General features: G+C 63.2%; 2 protein-coding genes across 9 annotated transcripts; one reads left to right on the forward strand and one right to left on the reverse strand.

Moving 5' to 3' along the window:
• The first annotated feature begins 67 nt into the window (after positions 1 to 67).
• On the forward strand, positions 68 to 6,362 carry VPS28 (VPS28 subunit of ESCRT-I). Of its 3 annotated transcripts, none has more exons than XM_037891828.2 (10): positions 68 to 211; positions 413 to 467; positions 1,186 to 1,214; positions 1,552 to 1,589; positions 2,003 to 2,092; positions 2,581 to 2,686; positions 3,294 to 3,395; positions 3,985 to 4,038; positions 4,374 to 4,465; positions 5,040 to 5,507. In XM_037891828.2, the coding sequence occupies exons 2-10, from the start codon at positions 431 to 433 to the stop codon at positions 5,155 to 5,157; spliced, it is 666 nt and encodes a 221-aa protein (XP_037747756.1). In that variant the 5' UTR covers positions 68 to 211; positions 413 to 430; the 3' UTR covers positions 5,158 to 5,507. The 3 variants fall into 3 exon arrangements, with proteins under 3 accessions (XP_037747756.1, XP_037747757.1, XP_037747758.1); XM_037891829.2 differs by lacking the exon at positions 5,040 to 5,507 and adding an exon at positions 5,644 to 6,362 and having other exon boundaries at positions 96 to 211; XM_037891830.2 differs by having other exon boundaries at positions 98 to 211; positions 4,992 to 5,129.
• TONSL (tonsoku like, DNA repair protein) lies at positions 5,790 to 25,502 on the reverse strand. 6 transcript variants are annotated; one of them, XM_037891825.2, is made up of 26 exons: positions 25,402 to 25,502; positions 23,064 to 23,159; positions 19,884 to 20,026; positions 19,409 to 19,592; positions 18,617 to 18,746; positions 18,150 to 18,321; positions 17,877 to 17,991; positions 17,068 to 17,213; positions 16,623 to 16,775; positions 16,169 to 16,294; positions 15,289 to 15,475; positions 14,986 to 15,050; positions 14,726 to 14,815; positions 13,937 to 14,009; positions 13,682 to 13,845; positions 13,432 to 13,555; positions 12,342 to 13,093; positions 12,154 to 12,248; positions 11,638 to 11,791; positions 11,387 to 11,465; positions 10,526 to 10,827; positions 9,872 to 10,043; positions 9,236 to 9,408; positions 8,843 to 8,916; positions 7,411 to 7,544; positions 5,790 to 6,898 (listed from the first exon to the last, which is right to left on the reverse strand). In XM_037891825.2, the coding sequence occupies exons 1-26, from the start codon at positions 25,430 to 25,432 to the stop codon at positions 6,705 to 6,707; spliced, it is 4,128 nt and encodes a 1,375-aa protein (XP_037747753.1). In that variant the 5' UTR covers positions 25,433 to 25,502; the 3' UTR covers positions 5,790 to 6,704. The 6 variants fall into 6 exon arrangements, 4 of the variants coding, with proteins under 4 accessions (XP_037747753.1, XP_037747752.1, XP_037747755.1 ...); XM_037891824.2 differs by having other exon boundaries at positions 11,638 to 11,794; positions 25,402 to 25,481; XM_037891826.1 differs by lacking the exon at positions 5,790 to 6,898 and having other exon boundaries at positions 9,249 to 9,408; positions 11,638 to 11,794; positions 25,402 to 25,461.
• Positions 25,503 to 25,694: the final 192 nt, after the last annotated feature.

Below are 25,694 nucleotides of genomic sequence, written 5' to 3' on the forward strand. Positions count from 1 at the left end.
CGCCAGCCCCGCGCACGCGCCCCTTTCCCGCTCAAAGAACGGACGCCCGGCCTCGCGCCACGCCCCACCCCCGCCGAGCCCCAGGCCGCCGGGCCGAGCCCCGAGCGCCCGATGGGCCGCTAGGCGCGGCGAGTCGAGCGCCCGATGGGCTCCGACGCCATTTTCCCGGAAGCCCGCGAGCGGCCCGCAGCAAGGAGCCCGGCCCCGGCAGGTGGGTCGGGGTGGGGGGCGGCGGAAGCAGCTGCGCGTTATCCGTTGTGGGTGCCGGACCGGGGCTGTCCCCGCCTGGCGCCACCCCCCCCGCGGGGTGTGTCGGGGCCCGGCCGGGGCTGAGCCCCTCGCCGTGGTGTCGGGCCTGGCTGGGCTCGGGCCGGAGCCGCCCCTCGCTAACGCCTCTCTCTGCCCCTCCCAGAGCCCCGCCGCCGCCAGGATGTTCCACGGGATCCCCGCCGCTCCGGGTCTGGGAGGTGAGTCCGGCCCCGACCCGGCCCCGCTCCTGGGCTGCGCGGCCCCCGGGCGCACGCTGCGGGCGGCCCCGGGTCTCCCTGGCCAGGCCCAGTGCCCGGACCCAAGGCCGCGGCCCTGGCCCGGCGCCCCCCGAGCGGGCCGGGGTCGGGCGGGAGCTGCCTCGAGGCGCCGCGTGTCCGCGCTCGGCCGGGCTCCGCGGGACCGGGCTCCGCGGGTTCAGGGTTGCGCGCCGCGGCCGGGGGCACAAGGCGCAGTGCGGGTCGGCGGTTAGGAGCAGGTGCCTGACTCTCGGGGGAGTCCAGCTCTGGATCAGGCCCCCCGGGGAGCCTGTGGGATCCATCACTGGAGATTTCTCAGACCGGGCTGGACAGACCCGTGTCAGGGATGGTCTGGGTCCTCTCTCAGCGCAGGGGGCTGGATTTGGTGACCTCTCGAGGTCCCTTGCAGCTCTGAATCTCTGCGAGTCTCCCCTGGGGGGCTGTTCCTGGCTCCCTGGCTGGGAGCAATGGGCGGTGGCCAGCAGGCGCTCTCAGCCGGCCTTCGCTGTCCTGGAGCTGGTTGTGGGGTTCTCGGGTAGCAGTCGCCCAGTAGCTCGCGGGCTGAGGAGCTGCCGCACTGGGCCTTCGTAACGCAGGGTGACCAGGGAGAAGTTTCATTGTGGGAATCGCTGGAAAGCCCTTGGGGCTATTGCGGTTCACGGGTTTCTCTCTCTTTCAGCCCCAGGGAATAAGCCGGAACTGTACGAGGTGAGTAGCGCTTCGCTCGTGTTTCCCTCCTTGCTCCGCCTCTGGCACAGGAGGCAGAAAGACCTTCCAGCGTAAGCTGGGTTTGTGCTCTGCAAATGGATGCGCGCCCCTCCATCCTGGGGCATCCAGGGACCCCATGCTCCTGAGGACACAGGCAGCCCCCAATCTCCATCCCAGTAAGGGTTCTTCTGGAGCCCGTCTCCTCTGCCCCTTGGAGAGGATGCAGGAGGTTCCACGTCTGTCAGCTGTGTCCCCGTCCCCCAGCCCGTGCGCGTGGGTTTCGGTTCAGAGGCTGTGACGTTGCCTGATGTGCTGTGTGTGTCTGCTGTCCTTGCAGGAGGTGAAGCTGTATAAGAATGCACGGGAGCGAGAAAAGTGAGTCCATCCCAAGCGGAATGGGTTTCCTGTGGGTCCCATGTACGCAGTTCTGTGTTGCCGTGTGTGTACCGGGAGTTCAAGCTGCTGGCTGCAGTGAGGTCCTTGCTCTGAAGACGCTGGAGCTGACGGTGCAGGGAGCTCTCTATTCTGGTGTCCTGCCCCTGCCAAGCCAGAAAAGACCTGAGAGCCCTTTTGTCTTGTCTGTGCCACTGGCCAGCGCAGGCTGCGTCCCAGGGAGAAGGAGTAGGTGGAAATGTCATCTCTGGAAAAAGCAAGTGGTCGCCCTTGGCCCTGAAATGCTAGAGCCTTTGTGCCGTTCCTGGGGGCGTGGGAGGGGGTGTATCGCAGAGGGTGTGAGTGGGGGATCCGCGGGCTGTGCGCCCTCACAGGCTTCTGCCCTCTGGTTTCAGGTACGATAACATGGCTGAGCTGTTTGCAGTGGTGAAGACGATGCAGGCTCTGGAGAAAGCTTACATCAAGGACTGCGTCTCTCCCAACGAGTGAGTCCGGGCTCTGCTCTTATTTCCAGCCTGGACTCTCGTGGGGCGGCGGGGAGCCGAGCTGACAGGATTCCTCAGCAGGGATGTCTCCCATTACTGAGTGGAGCAGAGTGACTTCTGCTCCCCAAGATCCTGCAGACACACTGGGGAGGGGATGTTTCCTCCTTGTGGGGAGGGGGCTCAGAAAATCATCAAAACAGCCAATTAGGTCCCCTTGCCTCACCCTTTCCCCCGCTTCCACCCCGCCCCTCCCTCCACACACACTTCCTGGGGCCAGGCAGTGTTGTTCCATCCAGAGCGGGCCGCCAGCCTCAGGCCTTGGGGCTCCACCCCTGCCCTGGGGACTGTTACACGCGTGAACTCATCTTCCCCTAAGGAAGTTTCTTGCTTATTTTATGTACTCAGCCTCGGTGATCCCCTCCTGCTTGGCATCAGCAGCTCCGGCTGTTAGCAGCTCTTCTTACTCCATATCCTCTTCCCTGCCCCAGGTACACTGCAGCCTGCTCCCGGCTCCTGGTCCAGTACAAAGCTGCCTTCAAACAGGTGCAGGGTTCCGAGATCGGCTCCATCGATGAATTCTGCCGCAAGTTCCGGGTGAGTTAAGTTCTCTGGCACTCCAGCTTGGGGAGGCACTGAGACAGGAATCCCAGGGGAACCCTTAGAATGGGGGGGCTGTGGTCCTAGATGTACCGCTGCTGACTGGGTTAGACTCCACTCCCCAGAGGGGGAAGAGAGAAATCCTACATAGATTTGTTTATTCCAAGGGCAGAAGGGACCAGTGTGACCATCCCATCTGACCTCCTGTGTAAAACAGGCCAGAGACCTGCCCCCAAGTCATTCCCAAAGCAGAGCTGTTAGAAACACAGCCCGTCTGGATTTAAAAACTGTCAGTGATGGAGAATCCACCATGACCTGGGGAAAATTGTTCCAGTGGTGAGTTACACTCAGCTGTTCGCCAGGTTTACAGAGAGAGGCTCCTGGCCCTGGGGCAGTGAGTTCACCCCCCCCCCCCCCCCCCCCCCAGCTTACCGGCCCAGGCCTGCACTCTCCTCCCCCACCCCCGGGTTAGAACATGAGCGTGGAACCCCCGTCCCGTGCTTGGAAGCTTTCTCAGGGAAATGTTGCTTGTTTGGGGTTTTTATCCCTGTTGCCCTGCGCCGAGCTTCCCCGGGGCTCGCTGTGACTGACCCGTCTCCTGCAGCTTGACTGCCCGCTGGCCATGGAGAGGATCAAGGAGGATCGGCCAATCACCATCAAGGATGACAAAGGCAACCTGAACCGCTGCATTGCTGACATCGTCTCCGTACGTTCCTGCCCATGGCGAGGGGCTGCGTGTGTTGTAATCCCTGTACCCAGTGCTTCTGGGACTCTGCCCGCGGGGCTGGCCAGCACTGTGTGTCTAGACCAGCCGATTCTCAAGGGCATGGGTGGCGGGTGAAGCTTCCCCTTGGGGAAGCTAGCCCCCTGCTCCGCCTCTTATGGCCAAGGCCACATCTCCACTCATTGCTCTCAGCTCCCTGGCCTGGGGGGCTGAGAGCTTGGCCTCTCCACACCCGTGTCCCACCTAGAGCTTTGAGCCCCTCCCCGTTCCACCCCTTCCACCCGCAGCCCTGTCCTGGTCCGTCTCCCCCCCCCTCCCCCCGTGGGGACAGGGAGCGAGAGTTCCTGCAGCCCCGGGGCCATGGCTAGGGGGGATTTTTCCAGGGGCCCCAAAACCACTATTGTCCCCCTCCCGCTCCACCTTGGCGGTGAGAGGTTTGGGGAGATTTAGCCTCCATTACGCACTGCCCATGCTCAGGGGGCTGTCCTAGGAGGGCTGGGGTTGTCAGGTGCCGTTCCCCTACTTCCCTGGGGTTCCAGGCCTTTACTGAGGTGTCTCTTCTCTCTTCCAGCTTTTCATCACGGTGATGGATAAACTGCGCCTGGAGATCCGAGCTATGGATGAGGTGAGATTGGGGGAGACAGGCAGGCTGAGTCCCTGAGGACTCTGCCTGGAGCCTGCGCCCCGGCTGGCTTCCCAAGGCATCTCCTCCTTGGCCCAGGAGAGGGAAGGGGAACAGCCTGTAGAACGATGGGCTATGACTTTGTGCCATGCTAATTGCCATGGGAAGGGGGCGTGGAGGCTTCCTTACTGGGATCAGCACTTGGCTGTGTGGAGAGATTCCTGCATGAAGTGAGGTGTAGAGGGAGGATTCTTTCTGCCCCATAGGGTGGGGTTATCCCAGCCAGTCCTGGGGTGTGGGGCAGGAAAGGCTCAGGCTGTATGTGTTTGTGCCCCCAGATCCAGCCGGACCTGCGGGAGCTGATGGAGACAATGAACCGCATGAGCCACCTGCCCCCTGACTTCGAGGGGCGACAGAAAGTGAACCAGTGGTGAGTATGGCTCTCTGGGGGCCCCTCCTCTGTTGCTATCTCTGTTTGCTCAAGCAGGCAGGCAGAGGGGATGCTAGAGGCCTGGGCCTGCCTTGCCCCCCGTGGGTCTTATGCAGAACTGAGAGGGCTGTTCCACCCACCGGGCTGAGGAGGGCTGCTTTGCAGGCAGGCCTGTTGGCAGAGTGCCTTTGGCATTCCCTTTGCTGGGGGAGGTCAGGGCAACGCCGGGGTGGAGGCTCGTGGTAAGATGATCTTTGGCACCAACCTGCCATGTTTCTGATCAGGGGCTGTTTATCATCATGCCCAGCTAGGGATTGGGCAGGGGCTGGAGGAGCCCCAGGTTGATCCTGGCTCTCCCCTAGGTCAGCGCTGTAGAGGGATTTCAGAGTAACAGCCGTGTTAGTCTGTATTCGTAAAAAGAAAAGGAGTACTGTAGAGGGATGAGTCTGTTTTATTCCCTGCCCCTCTCCCACTCCTGCTAGTGCAGCCCAGTCCCCTTGTTAAGAGCTTTCTTCCTGCCCTGGAGTGGGAGGAGTCTCAGGGCTGGACCCTCCCCCTGACTCTTCCCTGGCAGGCTGCAGACGCTGAGTGGGATGTCTGCCTCGGATGAGCTGGATGACTCCCAAGTGCGCCAGATGCTGTTTGATTTGGAATCAGCCTACAACGCCTTCAACCGCTTCCTGCACTCCTGAGCCTGGACCAGCACCCCCCTGGACTGGTGTCTCCAGCGGCCCACCTCCTGGGAGCCCCTCCCCATGTATAGCGCTCAGGCGGGGACCGCTGGGCTCCGTTCCACTGCCCTGCTGTAGGGCACACTCATGGGTGGTGTGGAGTTTGCCATGCTGTCCTCCCTTCCCGCCACTGCTGGGAGGGGCGTTGGCTGTAGCTGTCCTAGCATTAGCCTGTGGGGCGGAGTCTGTGTGAACAGCCTTCCTCTGGCCGGAGCCCACCTGGCCCTTGCTGCAGCTGGGCTGTGGGGCGGCCCTGCGAGCAGGGGAGGAGACTTGTACAAACCTGCACTAATAAAGGCCCTCACACTGCAGCTCGTGTGTGGTGTGGTGCTGGGCTTGGGGGCAGGAGGCATAGCTGGTGCACGGCTGACTTGGGACCAGACAGGTCAGATGTCCAAAGCACTCCCAGGCACTAAGCTGGCTCCTGTTCTCCTTTCCTGTCTGCAGGGAGAGGGAGAACCCTGGCCAGCCTCAGATGGTGCTGCTCTGGCAGTAGATAAAGCAGCTGGCCTTGTGGAGGGGGGGAGAGCCACAACCACGTCTGTGTCACAGCTTATGGGGAGAGTTGTGAGAAGAGCAGCCAAGGCCAGAGCTGGTGGAATGCAGCACTTTATTTACCATGGTTAACCGATGCCCCGGGGCCACGAGCAGCAAGCCCTGTGCTCCCAGGAAAAGCACCTGACAGTCAATAAATAACCTGTAATGTCTGAACTAGCCCGAGTGGCCACTGGAAGGGTGGGGCCAGAACCCCTACAGCCTGGGGAGGATGCGAATACCTCCCCCTGCAGGACTGGATTACAGGAAGATTAGAGGACAAATAAAATACACCCCCCCCCCCCAACCCACTCTGAGTCAGGCTCCCAGGGCAATCGAGTGGGGGGACCTTTCTGCCCCAGGGCCTCAGTCACCTTCAGAACTTGCTCCAGGGCAGTTGCTGTGCCAGGAAAACACAAGCCACCCCCAGGTATGGCGGTGCTGGGACTGTAAGTGATCTCTCGAGCAGCGCACTAGGAATTCCCACCATCGCTCTGTGAGCAGTGCGGGCCAGGTAACTCGCTGCCTCCTTTGGCCACAGCAGAGGCTGTCGATCCAGAGCTGAGCAATCCCCATGGTGTGGACAGTTCTGGAGGGAGTTCCACGGATCGCAGCGTCTGGCATCCTGCCTCCTTTGGATAAGATAGTACCAACACTTCCTTCTCACCTTGCAGAGGTGCCAGGCGGGGCAAAGCTAAAGGGCCCCCAAGCACCTGGAGATGGCAGGATAAGCGCCAGCAGCCAGGGCCCTGCACCCTCTCCCCGTGGGCCAGGGCTGAGTGCAGAACAGCTGCTGGCACAGGCCAGCCAGTGCTTGCGTCCTCCTACCACCAGACACCCCCTCTGCCAATGGCTGCTGCCGCCCAGGAGGACCGACCTCCAGAGTGCCCCCTAGCGGTGCAGTTCCAGGGATGGCCGAGGACGGAGTCAAGCAGGCCCCGAGGGATCTATACAGCAGTAGGAGGCAGGTCCCGTCACACGCTCTTGCAGAACAGCTTGTGGTGCCGAGTGACTGCGCACAGAGAGGTGCCCGCGGGGCCACGCCAGGACTCGCCCACGCCCCGCTGGTCGCTCCTGCTCAGCTGCTGGCTGCAGAGTCGCAACTCGCGCACGTTGGCAGAGACCCGGGCCCAGGTGGTGCTGTCCAGTGGGCCTCGCACGCTGCAGCCTGCGGGAAGGAAAGAGGCCATTGTGCCAGTGTAGGGAATGCAGGACCCAGGGAAAGGGATGTCAGGCTGGGTGATCCCCATGGTCCCTTTCTGAGCTCTGCCCGTGCCCTTTATCAGCTGCAGCCCCCAGCTATTCCAGTCCTGGACCCCCCCAGCTCAGCTGCTGCGTCTGTCTGACCTGCTCCCCTTTGCGCACCACCAAGAGAGGAGTACCTGGGCCACACCAGCTCAGCCAGGTCACTCCCCGGCTGCTGGGTGCTCTGGGAATCCCCCAGGTAGGCAGGGAGATGTGGCACTTGTGACCTAGGCTGGCTCTAGAGCTAACTCCACTCCACCCCAGTCCTGGTGCTCGCAGCCCCCTGCCCAGGGTCAGTCTCATGACAGGCCCAGCAGGGACTGCATTTCTCCCCCTGCCCCAGCACTTCTCTTAGAGCCAGGGACTGGGAAGCAGGACCCTTCACTAGACCCCCCCCCAGTGACCTGGGGAGCTCCAAGCCCTTTTCACCCTCACCTGCCAGGCTGAGGGAGCGGAGCCCCTGGTTCCTCTCCCCCAGGGCTGACAGCAGCATCCGCAAGCCCACAATGGTGATCCCGGGGTTTGCAGACAAATCCAGTGAGACTAAAGGTGGACACACCAGGAGGCACCTGGAACCAAGAGGGAAGAATTGAGTCAAACAGCCCCCGGCCTCACTCTTCCCACCCACAATCTTAGAATATCGGGGTTGGAAGAGACCTCAGGAGTCTTCTAGTCTAAACCCTTAGCTTAAAGCAGGACCAACCCCAACTAAATCATCCTAGCCAGGGCTTTGTCAAGCCTGACCTTAAAAGCCTCTAAGGATGGAGATTCCACCACCTCCCTAGGTAACACATTCCAGTGCTTCACCACCCTCCTAGTGAAAAAGTTTTTCCTAATATCCAACCTAACCCTCCCCCACTGCAACTTGAGACCATTACTCCTTGTTCTGTCATCTGCCACCACTGAGAACAGCCGAGCTCCATCCTCTTTGGAACCCCCCTTCAGGTAGTTGAAAGCAGCTATCAAATCCCCCCTCATTCTTCTCTTCCGCAGACTAAACAATCCCAGTTCCCTCAGCCTCTCCTCATAAGTCATGTGTTCCAGTTCCCCTGATCATTTTTGTTGCCCTCCGCTGGACTCTCTCTAATTTGTCCACATCCTTTCTGTAGTGGGGGGCCCAGAACTGGACGCAGTACTCCAGATGTGGCCTCACCAGTGCTGAATAGAGGGGAATAATCACGTCCCTTGATCTGCTGGCAATGCTCCTACTAATGCAGCCCAATATGCCGTTAGCCTTCTTGGCAACAAGGGCACGCTGCTGACTCATATCCAGCTTCTCGACCACTGTAATCCCAAGGTCCTTTTCTGCAGAACTGCTGCTTAGCCAGTCGGTCCCTAGTCTGTAGCAGTGCCTGGGATTCTTCCATCCTAAGTGCAGGACTCTGCACTTGTCCTTGTGGAACCTCATCAGATTTCTTTTGGCCCAATCCTCTAATTTGTCTAGGTCCCTCTGTATCCTATCCCTACCCTCCAGCGTATCTACCTCTCCTCCCAGTTTAGTGTCATCTGTGAACTTGCTGAGGGTGCAATCCACGCCATCCTCCAGATTAATGAAAATGTTGAACACAACCGGCCCCAGGACCGAGCTCTGGGGCACTCCACTTGATACTGGCTGCCAACTAGACATTGAACAAAGCATTACTATACAGCAGCCCCGCCCACTCTTGGCCCCCATCACCAAGGGATGGGCCCGGCCGGAGGAGATCCGGGGGGTCACTTCCAGGTAGGACCCAGCAGGATGAAGTTCAGGCTCCCAGTTCAGCTCCACATCACAGCCCCTCACAGTCAGCAGCACACCCATACCCCACAACCATCTGCCCCCGCCCAACAAACCCCCAGGCCCAGAGACTCCAGCACTGCCCTTTACCTGGCCAGCTCCTCGACAGCCTCGTCACTCAGGTGGTTCCCAGACACAGTCAGGTGGGTGAGAGCACATCCCTCCTGGAAGGGAACAGAGGGGAACTGATCCCAAAGCCACACCCCAGCTGAACGGGGCAGGGGCCAAACCCTTCTTTCAAGCAAGGGCCTGGAGCCGCTGAACACCTGAGATTCCTCAGAGAACCTGGGAGAAGCAGAACCAGGAGCACTGGATGGTCATGCTCCTGAGGAAGGACCTTGTCTCTTTGCAGCGCAGGGGCCGAGGTCAGTGGCCGGAGCCATGTTCTTACCACGAGCAATACTCTGGCAATTCCTGGAGCCAGTAAAGGGTTACAGCAGGATTCCCCCCGAGCTGCCCCTGCACCAGCCTGGGGCCCATTACCTGCATCAGGTACCTGACCACCGGATCCATGAGAGGCTCCTCCAGCCGGGCAGCCACCGAGCCGATCTCCAGCTGGCTAAGGGTGGTGCAGGGCAGGCTCCTGAGCAGCAGCTCCAGGCCAGTGGAGCCCAGGGCATTGTGGGACACCGCGAGGGTCTTCAGGTGCACAGCGCCTGGGCCAGGGAGAGACAGCGAACTAACAGCGAGCCTGCAGCCGTGGGGGCAAGGGAAGGGAGTTGGGGAGCTCGCCTGAGGCCCTGTCCGCAGCTGCGTAATGCAAAACTTATGTACCAGACAGACCAGGACTGGGAGAGAACAGCAGAGCGGGGAGCTGTGGGGCAGGGCTGAGGGGCGTTGGCAGAAGTGGGGGAGCCCAGGGCTGGATCGCGGGGAGCTATGGGGCAGGACTGAGGGGCATCAGCAGAGCTGGGCTGGGACTGGACAGTGATCAGGACTCTCTCCATGAGCAGAGCCATACTCGTCCCCCCAGCTGAGAGCTGTTCACCCTCCCCCAAGTCCCTCTGGGGACTCATAGGGGTCCCTAGCCTAGAGATGCCTCTGCAATCGCGCACAAGGAGGCTAGCAGTGACCTCTGCCACGTGGCCAGTGCCCTTCCCTGCTCAGGGGGACATGTACCTTTCAGGCCATCGGCCAGCAGGAGGCGGTGGTGCTGCAGGAAAGCCCCAGTGAAGCCGCACGCTTGCAGTCGGAGCGTGGTCAGGATGGGGCAGGCCTGAACCAGGCAGGCCAGTGCCTGGGAGCTGCCGTCTCCCAGGGGGTTCAGGCTGAGATCCAACTCTTCCAGGCTCTGGCAGGATGGGGGGCAGGAGTCAGCGCTGCTGGGTGGACAGGGGGGTCACCCCCAACCCTCTGGGGTCTGCCCCGCACACCCAGTGCCATCAGACGGGCAGGGGGCTGCACCAACCTGATGGTGAGGGGCACAGGGGGAGAAGCGACAGTGGGAGCAGAGCCCCCCATGTGGGCCTCCTTCCCTAAGTGACCCCCAGTGCCTCCCCGCCAGGGCCCTAGGGGCAGACTCCCCGGCAGCAGGAGGGACGCAGTTTCCCCTTCCCTAGATCCAGGGCCTGCAGGACCAGTGCAGCACCTGGTACTGATCAGGGCAGCCCTGGAACTCAGGGAGGGCAGCTTGGGGGTCCCCAGCCCCTGCTTGTGGCTCTAGGGCTCAGGCGTGAGGCCAGGGCCTCTTCCACACCGGGGCTGGATGCACCACGTGCTCCCTGCCCAGTCTTGGGGCGGGGGAGAGGATGCTGGACATGCTCCCAGCCCTACCTGAAAGGCCGTCTGGGCGGGCAGCCCTGCTGCCAGCGTGCGGAGCCCCTCGGCCCCAAGCTGGTTGGCTGACAGGTCGAGGAGGGTCAGGCTGGGCATAGTGCCCAGCATAGCCAGCAGCTCAGCGGCCAGGCCATCGGCCAGGCCGTTCCCAGCCAGCCGCAGCTGCCGGATGGAGGTCTGCAGCTTGAGGGCACGCAGGAGTGGGGCGAGGTGGGGCTGGCGCAGCGAGAGGCCGCAGGCGCTGAACGAGGGGCCTGACTCCTGTAGCTCCATGATCTTCAGCAGCAGCCGGTGCTCGCCTGCAACGCGGAGACAGGGCAGGTGAGGGCAGGTCGCCCCAGGCCCACTGGGGCACCGGAGGACCCGAACTGCTGCTGAGGGTCCTTGACAGCTGGAGGCTGGAGCCACAGCCAGGGGGAGAGCGCCCCCAGCGCTGCACAGGGGTCGGCCACGACTGATGGCCCCTCGGGCCGAGCCCAGCTCCCCGGGGCTCGAGAGCACCGAGTGTCCTTCAGTAGGTTCTGAACTGGCCTTTCTCTGGCACGTCGCACGGCCGTGGGGCTGGAGATCTGCCTCCAACCCCCTTCCACAGCCAGAGGCCCAGAGACTGAGGGACTTGCCCAAGACCCCACAGGGAAGCTGTTGCAGAGCAGGGTCCCAATCCCAGGCTGGCGCCAGGACCCCAGGACTGTCCTTCCCGCTCTACCCCCCAGAATGTGATCCCACACACGGGGGAAGGGGGTGCTCTGACTGCCCCAGGGCCCTACAAAACCCCGCAAGACCTGGATCCCTCTGTGCCCGATGGTTCCAGCGCCCACCCAGAGCAGGGCCAGCAAGGTCCCCGAGGCAGCCTCTTACCCACGGCCAGGCTGCGACAGGCCTTCCTGTACCGGTCGGCGAGCGGGGGCAGGTCCCAGGACTGCACCTCTGCAAACACCTGCAAGGGAGAGGAGAGTCCCATTGGCACAGGATGGGCACTGAACCCAAGCGTCCGGACACCCAGACGCCACGGTGACGAGCCCCACTACGACCCCCTCGGCGTCCTGCGGGGGAGCTACGTGGGCTCGACCCAGGAGGTGCCCACGCTGGCTCGGACGCCCCCCACTCACCTCCTCGTTGCTCTGCAGCACGTCCACGATGAGGTCCTGGGGCGCCAGCAGCGCCCCCTCCTTCTTGAGGGTGAGCTGCGGCAGCAGGCCACACGTCTGGTAATGGCGCTGGGCCGCCTGCTCTGCCAGCCACGCCACCGGGCGGCTCTCGCTGCTGCTGCAAGGGACGGGAGGGGCTGAGGCGGAGCGCCCCCTACAGGCCACCGGTCTCCTCAGCCCGAACTAGGCCCCGCAGGCACCACCCCGCCCCGCTCCCCAGTGGCTGTGAGGGGGATCACGTCCTACTCAGAGCGGTGTTACCCCGAGCACCTGACCCCCTTGGCCAACCCCTCGCCCAGGGGGATGGGCCCCAGCAGCTGCCTAGGAGCCAGACCCCTTGGAGGGTGCTGCTAATGCTGCTTCACACTTGACCTGCAGGGGGCAGGACTCCACCCGCCCCCCTGCCCCCCGAGGCCTGGGGTGAAGGTCCAGGGGCTCTGGGCCACACCGGGAGGAAGGCCACGAGCCGGCTCTCACCTGTGGGGCACGGGGATAAGGAAGACGTTGTCCTGGACCCGGACACGCACTCGAATGGGGGGCGGCCGAGCGGGGGCTGCAGACAGCGAAGGGAGCTGGGGACAGGAGAGTGGAGTCAAGGCACACAGGACACCCCAAGGGTACCCCACGCCCTCCTCACTGTGAGCCCAACACCCCGGGCGCCTCACCTCCGGGGCCTCTCCACTGCCTCTCAGGCCATTGGCTCGGCTGCTGTCCGTGGGCCTCAGGCTGGCAGGGGTGGCAGCGGTCTCTGGGGCCCCCAGGGCGCAGCCTCCGCGGGATCGGCCCAGCACTGTTCTGTCCACAATCTGGGTGAGGCGGCTCTGCCGGGTCCTCCTCCTTTGAGGGGGGGCCCCGCCGTCGCTCTCGGGCCCTGTGGCGTCTCCAGAGTCCGAGCCCGACTCCCCCTGGCCCCAGCGGCTCCTCTTGCGGGGCTCGCGGCTCGCCCTCAGGTCATCCTCCAGCCAGTCGTCCCCCACGTACTCGTCTGCTGGGATCAGGGCCGGCCTCGCAGGGGTCTCGGACGGCACCGGCTCTGTGCCCAGGCAGGACTGGGCACTGCCCACGCTACGGATGGCTGCTTCATACTCCGCCTGGCCACCACCACGGGTGGGCAGCTCAGGCTCCTCCTGCACCAGGAACCCCGGCGTCCGGCAATCCTCCCTCTGGCCCAGGAGCCGCTGCCTCTTCTTGATGGGCCGGAGTGGGGTCATGCAGTCGTCCTGCTCGGCCCTGCGCTCTGACCCCTTCCCACCATGCTGACTGGGGAGCCCGCAGGGCGCAGGGGGCTCCTTGGAGGGGCCCCCGCTCCGGGGCTGTGGCGCCGGAGCAGAGGGGCGCAGCGTTAGAGGCTCCGAGAGCTCAGCATCAAACAGCTGGCTCTGCAGAATGTCCCGGGGGGGCGGGGCTGCATCAGGTGCTGTGGGGGCGACAAGAGACCCCGTGAGCTGGGCCCATGGCCCCCAGATCCAGGGCCAAACACCCCGAGAGCAAGGGGCTGCGGAGCACAGCGGGGAGACGGGGAGGGGGAAAGGCAGCCCCTGGTACCAGGCTAGACGCGCTCCCCAGGACGACAGGGGCAGGGGACTCCAGCCTGCCCCCTGCCAGTGGGTCTGGGAGCTGCACTGAGGGCTCAGCAGAGAAGCCGGGGCACCAGGTGAAAATGAAAGAGCAAGCCAGAGCCGGGGCCGGGGCCCACCCAATGCTGCTCCCTTGGAGACGCCCCTCAGCTTCACTCCCCGACCAGCCTGGCCTCACCTCGCCCCGCCACGGCCTCCCTGAGCAGCCGCTCCATGGCTCGGCAGCGCCGGCGTGTCTCCTGGTCCAGGTCCTTGCCGTACATCCTCACCCACTCCTGGAGGGTGCCCAGCGGGCTCAGGCCCTGCGCGGGGCGAGACATAGGCCATGGGCGAGACTGCTGCCAGCCTGGCCCCAGGAGCCAGGGCACTGCCCCACACATATACCCTGCAGCTAGGCGGGGTGTGCCCAGCCCAGCCCCTGCCCTCACCTTGGCGTTCCTCAGCACCGCCGACGCACCCCTCTGGAGCAGCAGCTCCGCCACCTCGAAGTGGCCGCAGTTGAGGGCGTCGTGCAGGGGGGTGATCCCCTCACAGCCCGGCCCCCCGGGGTCATCGATGGAGGCGCCACGCTCCAGCAGCAGCCGGACGATCTCTGGGCACAGGAGCCAGCAGTTAGTGCCAGGCAGCGGTGACACGGCCCCTCTGGCTCCCTGCCCCAGACTTCACTGCCCCCCCTCACTCACCCAGGTGCCCATGGTTGCAGGCCTCATGCAGGGGGGTCCAGCCGCAGTAATCCCGCGGGTTCAGAGGGTGACCCTGACACCAGGAAGGAAGAGACATGAAAACAGGCATGGGGGGTTACACTGAGGCCAGAAGTCCTGATGGGGAGAGCTGTGAAACCCCTTCCCCCCCCCGGGACCACCCACCAACCCCAGCGCTTCCATCGCCAGCGGGATCCCTTCAGCCCTTGCTAAAACGTGCCCACTGCTGGTGTGGAGAAAGTAAATAAGGAAGTGTTATTTACTCCTTCTCATAACACAAGAACAAGGGGTCACCAAATGAAATTAACAGGTAGCAGGTTTAAAACAAGAAAGTATTTTTTCACGCAATGCACTGTCAACCTGTGGAACTCCTTGCCAGAGAATGTTGAGAAGGCCAAGACTATAATGGGGTTCAAAAGGGAGCTAGATAGATTCATGGAGGATAGGTCCGTCAGTGGCTAGTAGCCAGGATGGGCAGGGATGGTGTCCCGAGCCTCTGTTTGCCAGAAGCTGGGAACGGGCGACAGGGGATGGATCACTTGATGATTCTGTTCATTCCCTCGGGGCCCCTGGCACTGGCCCCTGTCAGAGGACAGGATCCTGGGCTAGATGGACCTTGGGTCAGACCCAGTACGGCCGTTCTTATGTTCTGATGAAGGGCCTCTGCAGTGCCAGCCAGCTCCCCAGCCACCCGCACCACCCCAAAGCCGCGGGGCGACAGGGAAGGGGCCTGCTGGGGCCGGTGCCTGAGAGCCGGGGACCGTCTCCTACCTGCTCCAGGAAGAACTGGACCCGGCGCAGGTTCCCATCGATGCAAGCTCGGTGCAGCGGGGTCTCGCCTCGGTCGTTCCGCCGGTTCCACTGAAGGGGCATGGGGGGTGAGGGATCAGATCCCCATCATCGCCAACCTCCACGCAGCCCCGCCCCCACCCGCAATCCAGCCCTTGCCCGGGATGAGCCCTGCGGGGTCTCAGCCCGGCCCCCGATTAGTCTCCCGGGGTGAGAACGCTGCGCCCAGACCCCGGCCTCACCTTGGTGATCCTGCGCCGGCCGGGCACGCTCTTGTTGTAGCCGTCCAGGTCGTCTTCCTCCCCGTCTGGAACACACAGGCCCGGGTGAGGTACCGCCGCGCTGGGTGGGGGGAGGGCCGGAGCCGGGGGAGCCGGCTACAATACAGCCCCCCACCCTGCAGACATGGGGCCCCACGTGCCAGGCAAGGCACATACGGGGCTACAGCCCCACCCACCACATTCCCGCCCCGCTCACTTGTCAGGACTCGACTCCAGGGTCCACGGGACCCCCCCTGCCCCCTCTCCCCTCCCCCGCCCACTCACCGCTCTCAGACAGCTCCAGGTCGCTCTCCTCCAGGGGCTCGCTGTTCTCCAGCTCCTCCTCGTCACTGTCCCCGGCTGCGCTCCAGCCCTGCGAGCGGCACAGGCTCTGCAGCCTGGCCAGCGTGTCGGGGGCCTCGGGGCACCCCCATTTCTGCTGAATGGGGTGAAGGTGCCGCAGGATTTGCCGCTGGGGGACGAAGGGAGATGGGCTGATCACCCTGCCCCAGAAGGGGGGCCAGGGGAGGAGGCAGGAGCCCTGGCTGGGAGTGGGACGCTCCCGGGTCCCCGAGCCCTGGCTTGGCCCAGCTGGGGGCGCTGCAGTGAGTGGGGATGAGGCACCAGCCGTCGGGGCAGCTCCCAGACCCCCAACCCCTGGCCCAGCCCAGCAGGCAGGGCTATAGGTGAGGCCGGGGGGACGCTGGCTAGGTGGGGCTCCCCACGAGTCTAGTCCCAGCTGCACTGGCCGCATTTCAGCTCAGGGCCCCAGCACCCCACGTCCTTCCCTCCACCGCCCCCCCCCACGGCTTCTGCAATGCTGAGTACAGCTGGGTACAGCCTGGGCTCCCGGGCGAAGCGAGAAGCCGCGTCCCCTGGTAGGTGGGCTAAATGGAGTCTTCCTGGGCACGTGCCAGCGAGGAGCGGGGGCAGCCAGGAGGGGCTGCATGTTGGGTGGGGGGGAGGGGGCCGGAAAGTGACACATTCAGCAGCAGGCCCCAGCAGTGAGGTCCAGTGGTTAGGACAGGGGACTGGAGGCAGTACTCCTGGATTCCATTCCCAGCTCAGTCCCTGGCTTGCGGGACCTTGAGAGGGGCGCTGCCAGCTGCAGGCAAGCACTGGAGTCCGCGCTGGGGAGCGGCTCAGAGCCCTCCCCCGCCTTCACCTGCAGCCTGGGCTCCCCGGCCCGCTCCGCACACTGCAGCGCGCTCCGGAAGCAGGACTCCAGCGCCTCGTAGCCTTCGCCGGCCTCCTCCCTGGCCAGGGCGACGTTCAGCCAGGTCTTCCCCTCCTGGGGTGCAGAGACAACGGGTCAGGGGCTGGGCTCAGCCTGCCGGCACCAGTCCAGCCCCCCGGCTCCTCCCTTGCCCGCCAGAAGCTGAGCTCCGCTGGCAGTGTGCCCACCCGCCATCGCCAGCAGGGGCAGGTAAAGCCCTTTGCCATCCTGGCCCTTCTGCCTGCCCCGCTCCGTGGGGCCCTAGCCAGGCTCTGCCTGCTAGCCAAGCTTCCCCTAACATACCAATGGGGACCCGGGCCCAGCACGACCTGGCCTCCCCCTGGGTGGGGGTCTGTCTCCATGGGCTGAGGGCTCCGGGCACAGTCCAGGCTGCCCCGCTCACCTCCAGCGGGTTCCCGCGCCGGAGCGCCAGCTCCATCTGGTAGTGCTGCACGGCCTGGCCATGCTCCTTCAGGTCCCCGTAGGTGGCAGCCAGGGAGACGTGGATCACAGCCAGCTCCTGCTCAGGCCTCCGCAGGGTCTCGGCGTAACGCAGCTGCCCGGAGAGACACGGTCTGTAGCGCGCTCTGCCCAGGGGTGCCCAGCCACACAGCCAACCCTGCCCAGGGCCAGCCCGCCCTGCCCCAGGGCTCACTCCCCCGGCTCGTACACCCCACGCCCCATGTGTGAATCTAGAGCGGCTGGCAGGGCCCCTCTCCAGACCAGCACCCCGGAAGTGGCTAGGAGGAAGGGGGAGCCCCTTATCCATGCAGGATGCCCGCCGGCACAGGCCCCACAGCCTAGGGGCAAGCTTGTCCTGCCCCCTGCCCGAGCAGCCCCTGACTCACCTGCCTTTCGTAGAACTCCACAGCCCGGCGATAGTCCCCGTGCTTGGAGAACAGGTCCCCCAGCTGCTCGCACAGGCCCAGGGCTGCCTGCAGGTCGCCGGGCGTGGCCTCCTCCAGGGCCTCCTGCAGACGGCTCACCGTCAGGGCTGCAAGAGAGGCCGGCAGCGTGAGCAGCATGCGCCAGGGACTCAGGGCGCCAGGCCTGGGCAGGCCTCCTGGCAGCTCTCACCCCCTAGGGGTGCAGGGCAGGCAGGGGATCCGCAAGGTCCCCCTCACCCAACCTAGCCAGCAGGCTTATGGGACACCGGCCATCCTCTGGGCAGCTGCTGAGCTTCCTTCCAGACCCACCTGGGCTGGCTCTGGATTCAGTCACAGAAAGCAGGTGCCCCATGGTGACATGGGGGGGGCCACGTCAGGGACTTACCAGGAGCCCTGGAGGCCACCCCCTGGGAGGAAGAGCCTGTGCCAGCCTCGAACCCTGCACCCCAGCAGTTGCGATTCCTCTCCTTGGGCGTGCCTGTGGGGAGGGGGTTGGTGCTGGGGGCACTGCTCCATGGGCCACAAGCCATAGAAGGGGATTTGGAGGGGAGGGGGCTGGGCCGGGCCAGGTACTGACAACCAGGCGGTCCAGACGAGAATCTCCTCTGGGGCTGAGCCCCCAGAGCCACAGGGCTCCCTGCCCTAGTCAGTCTCGCAAAGATCAGTGCTGAGCCCTGGGGAGCAGACACCGCAGGGGATCCCCCCCACCCAATCCCCGCAGCCCGGCCCTGCGCTCCATGTTTCAGGGAGCTCGGCTCTGGCGCGCTCACCGTATCGCAGGCTCCTGCGGATGCTCTCGCGCTGCTGGGGCTGCTGGGAGCCCAGCACGTAGGCCTTCTTCAGCGAGCGCCTGGCGGCCACAAAGTCCCCCAGGCTGAGGAGCACCTGCAAGGCACCGGGGCACCAGGCTCAGAGAAGGGGAGGGCAGATGAGCCCCCAGGGAGGTACAATTGCTCACAGCCACCCCAGGAGAAAGCGCACCCCTCGCTGGTGTGGGGGGGGGGGAGCTGCCCCTTTGCCTCCCAGCAGCTGGTGACGCTCACCTGGGCGATGCTGGCGCAGCACTCGCTCTCCATGCACTTCTCCTTCATGGTGTGGGCGCAGTCCCGCGCCCGCTCCAGGCAGCGCATGGCCTTGGAGTACTGCCCCTCCCGCAGGTGGATGTTGCCCAGGTTGAAGTACGCCCTGTACAGGTCTTCGTAGAGGCGAGTCTGCCTGGAGGGAGGGCGGGGTCATGGCCAGGGACGACTCGGGGTCACGCCCCCCCATACACACATACCCGGCCCGCCACACCCCTTAGCCCCAGCAATCAGCGGGCTCCCCCTCATCCAACAGCCACACGCAGCAACAGAGGGTGGGCCAGGGCTTTGGGCTGAATTCTGGGGAAACGTGCAAGCTCTTTCCCCAGGAAAGGGGCCTCCCAGCATGCCCCGGGAAAGGGGCCTTCGGTGGGGCTGCAGAGACCTCTCCTCTCCCCCCCGCCCCCCCGAGAAAGGGGCCAGGGCCTTACTCCGAGATGAAGATGCTCTTCTTGATGTAGCAATTGCACTTGGCCTGGTCCTTCATGCTGTCATAGACCAAGCCCAGGTTGAGATAAAGCCGGGCCCTCATCTCGCTCAGCTCCCGCTGCGGCACCATCCCTGGGACACCCAGAGCCAGCCCGTTACCCAGCTGGCTCCGGACGTCCCTGCTCCTCACCCACCCAGATCTGCCAGGCAGGAGCTCCAGGACCCAGGGGGCCAGGAACAGCACGATTGCCACAAAGAGCCAGGCTGAATGTCAGGAAACATAGTCCTGTGGCTGACTGGATCCGCCGGGGGAATCATCTCCCAAGGGAAGGGGTGCGAGCGCCGGGACAGTCTAGGGCACAGTCCTGCCTGACCCCTGGCGTAGAGGTCAGATAGGGCTGGAAGTCCCCTAAGTGCCCCTGTATATCCCACAATCCCTCGTTGTCAAACAGGCACCAGGAACAGCTGGCGCCATGGGCCTGGCCTGCAGATTCCAGCCGGAGCCCTGCAAACCGGCACAAGGAGATTGGCAGGCCAGACGAAAGCCCGAGGCTCTGTCCCTTTGTGCCTCAGGGAGCAGATGGAGCTCAGGGACCGGGAGGATCCCAGCTCTGGTGCGGGGACAATGGGTGAAGTGTGGGTACTGGGATTACCCAGCCAGGCTGTCACAGGGGAACCCGACTGGCATTTCCTCCCGTGGCCGCTCCAATCACCAGCTGGCAGCCCTTCCGCACCCCCCTGCCCTGGCTCTGTGCCCCGCAGCTCCCAGCCCCGCACGCCCACCAGGCCCTCACCTTCCAGTTTCTCCTCCAGGATGGCCAGGCTCTTCATGAAGGCCTGCTCCGCCTCCCGCAGTGCCTCGCCCGCCTGGCCGCTCTCAGCCACGAACATGTAGGTGCGGCCTATGGTGGCCCAGGCCCTCTGCTGCTCGGTGTGGTCGGACAGGGCGCGGGCCAGCTCCAGGTGCTGGCGCTGGTGCTGAGGGGGCAGGACTGTGAGCGGGTTTCAGCAGAGACCCCCAAGCCCTGGGGATCCAGGCTGGCTCTGAGCTGGGCTCTCCGGGGCTGACAGCTCAGAGGTTACCACCACGTGCCCCAGTGTTCCCCTTTAAACCTCTGCAGTTATTCTCCCCCCTCATCCCTGCCCCGCTGCACCCTCACCACCCCCACACTGCAGTCTTCAGGGGGCTGAGCTCCGGGTAATCAGCTTCCACCCCCATTCCCTGGAGAGTCCCGATCCCCGCGGCAGATCAGCTGCCCACCCTCCTACCTTCAGTGCAGCTTCGTAGTTCTCCAGCTCAGCCAGGCGTTCCCCAATCTTCCGGTGGGCCACGGCACAGCCAAGAACGTCCTCCACACTCTCCAGGAGCCGCAGCTCCTGCCGGTGCTCCTCCAGTGCTTCCCGGTACCGCCCTGCCGGGAGCAGAGAAAGGAGGCAGGGTGGAGGGGGAAGCGAACCTGCTGCCCAAGGCGGGTGGGGCAGCACCTGCTTCATTAGCCACGGCACTCACCGGAGACACACTAACCCCGGCCCCAGATGAGAGCCAATTTGAAGTGTACTCAGCATTGGGGATGCAAGTGTACTCTCAGGGCTCCGATGCTCCGATCTGAAGTGTACTCAGCACTGGGGATGTGAGAGCAGATGACCCTCGTCACCTCTGATTTTCTAGCTATGGGAAACTCAGCAGATCTAATACACGTGGATGGCAGGAAAGTGTTAGACACGGTGCCACATGAGAAATTAGTTTAATTAGAGAAGATGGGGCTCAGCCCAAGGACTGGAAGGTAAAGGGAACTGGCTTCAGGGGAAAAGGCGACGGATTGTGCTGAAAGGAGAATGATCAGACTGCAGGGAGGCTCCAAGCGGAGCTCCTCAAGGATCAGTCTTGGGCCCAATTTTAGTCTGGATTTTTATTAATGACCATGGTACAAAAAGCAGAAGCAGGCGAATGGAATTGGCTGATGATATGAAGTCGGGTGGGATGGTCATTCTGGAGGAGGATCAGAATATTAGACAGGAAGATCTAGATGGTCTTGAAGACTGGAGTAGAAGAAATGGGATGAAATTCAGTTGTACAAAGGACAAGGTCATGGACTTAAGGTCTAATCGTAAGAATTTCTGCTCCAAGCTGGGGGCTCATCAGCCGGAGGTGACAGAAGAGGAGAGAGACCTGAGTGTGTGGTTGGTCACAGGGTGACTAGGAGCCACCAATATGAGGCAGCCATGAATCAGGCAAATGCGATCCTAGGCTGTCTCAGGCAAGGTCTCTCCAGTAGAGGGAGGGGAGCGTTCATGCCACTGTACAAAGCACTGGGAAGGGCGGATCTGGAATACTGAGTATAATTTCACGGCCACGAAAGGTGAATTCAAACTGGGCAAGGGGCAGAGAAGAGCGACTCGGCTTGTCAGGGGAACGCAGGGCCTGGCTCAGGAGAGGCGACTGGAAGAGCCTGGCTTGGTTGGCGTGGCACAAAGGCGGCTGCGAGGGGATCTCCTTACTCTCTGGTAACACGTCGGGCAGGTAAACCCAGGGAGGGGGAAGAGCTAGGGAAGCTAAAGGACAATGCTGGCCTGAGAACAAATGGCCATGAATAAATTCAGGCGGGCAGTGAAGGGGAGGGAGGTTCTGGAACTACCTCCCACCAGGAGTTGTGGGGGACAAACAACTTTGTTAGGTTTGAGAGCAAGCTGGGCAAAATTAGGAGTGTAATTGTATGAGGGGGCTGTTTGTGATGACGGGGGCAGGGCTTGGTAGCTCTGGGGACCCTTCCAGTTTCTGTCTTATGTTCCTAATGCTCATGCTTCAGGGTCTCCGATGGTGATCTGCAGGGGACAGGAAGGGATTTTTATCCACCCCCTAACGTATTCGGGGGAGGGGGCGTTGGGGCTCTCTCCTCGTCATAGATTCCAAGGCCAGTAGGGACCAGTGTGACCATACAGGCTGACCCCCCGTGTAACACAGGCTACAGCCCTGCCCCTAAGTCCCAGAGCAGAGCAGTGGTGGAGAATCCGGCACACCCCTTGGGGAATTGGTCCAGTGGTTAATGACCCTCACTGTCAAAAACGTGCACCTTATTTCCAGGCTGAATGTGTCTAGCTTCAACACCCAGCCATTGGATCCCATTAGACCTTCCTCTGTGAGACTGAAGAGCCTGGTATTAAATACGTGCCTCCCATGTAAGTACTTATCAACTGATCAAGTCGCCCCTTAACTGTCACGTTAAGCCAACGAATAGAGCTCCTTGAGTCTCGTGCTACAAGGTTGGGCTGCCTTGCTCACATGCTCTGGGTCTGACTGATCGCCACACGTGGGTCAGAAAGGAATTTCCCCCCCAATCACAATGGCAGGGACATTGTGGGGTTTCCACCTTCTTCTGGAGGGTGTGGGTCACTTGCCAGGATTATATGGGCCATGGTGCTGCTTGGGCCCTCCTGTTCTCTGCCCATACCAGCCTAGCCTCCTGTGGTGCACTGGCCTTGTTTCGGTTGTTGGGGTCAGCGGGCAGGTGCCGGTGGCCAGATGAGATAATGTGCTTGTCCCTCCTGGCCTTACACTGACTCTCCGCTGGGCTCCAGCAATGCGGCACACCTGGGCACGAAGCCTTCAGCACGTAGGAAACTCTAGCAAGTACAGAACGCTGCAGCATCTCCTCAGCGCCACAGGCTCCCACCAGCACCTCACGCCCGTCCTCCGCTGGCTTCCCGGACAACAGAGCCCAGCTCAGCGTCTCAGCCCTGATCTTCGAGGCGCTCCATGACTTGGGCCCAGTGCACCCAAACAAGCCTAAAGCTCCAGGATGGAGAGCGTGGTCGCCAACCCCGCTCCTCAGGCACCACCAGCAGGGGGAAGTTCGGCTGTGTGGCAGACACAGGGCTGGTCCCAGCCTCTGGACTTAACTCCCCAGGAACCAAGGGCCATCCCAGCGCCAGGCGCCCTCCTCCGCCCGGCCTCCACGAACATAACCAGAGCAGTGGGGACAAAAAACAGCCTAGAGAACTTCACAGTGACTAACTTTGGAATGATGGCCCTGACGTGGGGCAATCGCACATCCTGCTACAGGACACTGTGGTCCCCACGGGGGACAGACGGAATCCCCTCTGCCCACGCTGCACCACACCACCCGCCTTTCCACCTTCTCCTGCGGCAGCATGCACCGGCAGCGCTAGACAGGGCATCAGACGGGCCAGCGACCTGCTTCGGTGTGAGAGGGGCGACCCCGATCCTAGCGCAGAGATCCCATCTCACCCCTGGCCTGTGCATGTGGCACTCGCGGGGCCGGTGGGGGGCGGGGGGGGGGGGCACGGCACAGAGGCAGGGCCCCAATACCTACACGGGCAAAGGGCTCTCCAGGCCCCATCTCCCACAAAGTCAGCCTCAGCCACCAGAGACAGACAGGAGCGAGCCGGCCACCCTCACCCACCAGGAGCAGGGCCCTGGGACCCACTCACCATGTCTAGCCAAGATCTCCCCAAGCTGGTTACAAATGACAGCTTCCTCCTTCAGGTTCCCACTCCTCTGGGCCTTGTCTTTCACCTTCTGGAGTTCTGTGGGGCAGCAGGAGAAAAACCATCAGCGACCAGTCACGCCCCTGCAGCCTGTTAGCACCAAATCCCTCTGGCGCAGTCACTGGCCACCTAACTAGGCACCAAGGGAGCGCCCAGCACAGGGCAGCAAATCACCATGGACAAGTTTTCCTACGACCCCCAGCCTGTCTGCGCACTCCCTGCAGGTGGGGAAGCACCATCAGCCCTTGGGGGCTGAGTCCCAGAGAAGGATGGACAGGACGTGCCCAGGGTAGCCCAGCAAGCTGGTGTCAGGGCCAGGAGCTGAGCCCAGGTTCTGTCAGTGCATCCTTCCCACTCAGAGCCCGGGGCCACCTCCGGCCCAGCCAACCCCTCCAGAGCTAAGGGCAGGGTCCCCAGGCTAGTCCCAGGGGGTGAACTCCTGTGACCCCGCTCCTAGGCCCTGCCCTGCCCTCTCACATCTGGCTCCCCCATCAGTCCCAGCTACACCCCTGTGCCAGTCACAAGAATCCCAAACCCACCAGGGCTCCCCCCACCCCAGGAGACCACCCATCTCCACCCCTCCCCCAGCCTGTTCCACTCACTGCCCCATCCAGGACCTAGGGGTTACAGTGGACGAGAAGCTGGATATGAGTCAGCAGTGTGCCCTTGTTGCCAAGAAGGCCAATGGCATTTTGGGATGTATAAGTAGGGGCATAGCGAGCAGATCGAGGGACGTGATCGTTCCCCTCTATTCGACACTGGTGAGGCCTCATCTGGAGTACTGTGTCCAGTTTTGGGCCCCACACTACAAGAAGGATGTGGAAAAATTGGAAAGAGTCCAGCAGAGGGCAACAAAAATGATTAGGGGACTGGAACACATGACTTATGAGGAGAGGCTGAGGGAACTGGGATTGTTTAGTCTGCAGAAGAGAAGAATGAGGGGGGATTTGATAGCTGCTTTCAACTACCTGAAAGGGGGTTCCAAAGAAGATGGATGACAGAACGAGGAGTAATAGTCTCAAGTTGCAGTGGGGGAGGTTTAGGTTGGATATTAGGAAAAACTTTTTCACTAGGAGAGTGGTGAAACACTGGAATGCGTTACCTAGGGAGGTGGTGGAATCTCCATCCATAGAAGTTTTTAAGGTCAGGCTTGACAAAGCCCTGGCTGGGATGATTTAGTTGGGGATTGGTCCTGCTTTGAGCAGGGGGTTGGACTAGCTGACCTCCTGAGGTCCCTTCCAACCCTGAGATTCTATGATATTAGGGGCTTTGTCTTACGTAGGCAACTATGGACCCCAACCCTAAATCCCACCACCCAAAATACTGCCCCAGCCCAAGAGCCCAGCTCAATGATCCCATCTCCAAATACCTGACAACCTCCCCTATCCCACTCCCCACCCAGCTCCAATCCCCAGCCCAAGGGCCCAGCTCAATGAGTCCACCCCCAAATACTCTCCCCACCAATCCCCCCTCCCCAAGTACCCCAGCCCCACACATCCCCGCCCCACCCCCTCAGATCCACACCCAGCCCGGCCCACTCACTCCCCATCCCCCTGCCCCACACATCCCCACCCACTGCCCCACCACACTCCCCTCCGATCCCTCCACCCCACCCCCTCAGATCCCCACCTGTCCCATGTCATTCACCCCCCCAGCCCCGACCCCCACACACCCCGATTCCCCCCTGCCCCACCCACTGCTCACCCCACCCCTTCCAATGCCCCCTCCCCAAGTACCCCAGCCCCACACATCCCCACCAACCAAACCCCTTCAGATCCCCACCTGTCCCATCCCATTCACCCCCCCAGCCCCCGACCCCCACACACCCCGATTCCCCCCCGCCCCACCCACTGCTCACCCCACCCCTACCAATGCCCCCTCCCCAAGTACCCCAGCCCCACACATCCCCACCAACCAAACCCCTTCAGATCCCCACCTGTCCCATCCCATTCACCCCCCCAGCCCCCGACCCCCACACACCCCGATTCCCCCCTGCCCCACCCACTGCTCACCCCACCCCTTCCAATGCCCCCTCCCCAAGTACCCCAGCCCCACACATCCCCGCCAACCAAACCCCTTCAGATCCCCACCTGTCCCATCCCATTCACCCCCCCAGCCCCCGACCCCCACACACCCCGATTCCCCCCCGCCCCACCCCCTGCTCGCCCCACCCCTTCCAATGCCCCCTCCCCAAGTACCCCAGCCCCACACATCCCCGCCCCACCGATACCACCCCCGCCCCAGATCCCGGGCCGGCCCGATCCCCCGCCCCCGCACTCACGGCGGATCTCCCGGCTCCGCTCCCCGCTCATCCCCCCGCTTCGCCGCCAGCTCCCGTCCGGCCGCGTTGGGCTCGTACCGAGCCCGCCCCCCCCCTCGGTCCCATTGGACGCCGATCCCCAGGGCTGCCCTCTCATTGGCTACCAGGCACCGCCGTCCCAGGAAACGGAGCCAATCACAAACTGAGCGCGCCAGTCCCGCCCTCCAAAGGGCCAGCCCCTCTTCTGATAGGCTGCAAAGCAAATCCACCGGCGGGACAGCTCCCAGCAGGCCAAGCGCCACGCGCGGCCCGGA

This window comes from Chelonia mydas, chromosome 2 (genome assembly GCF_015237465.2).
Source record: "Chelonia mydas isolate rCheMyd1 chromosome 2, rCheMyd1.pri.v2, whole genome shotgun sequence".
Classification (NCBI taxonomy): Eukaryota; Metazoa; Chordata; order Testudines; family Cheloniidae; genus Chelonia; species Chelonia mydas.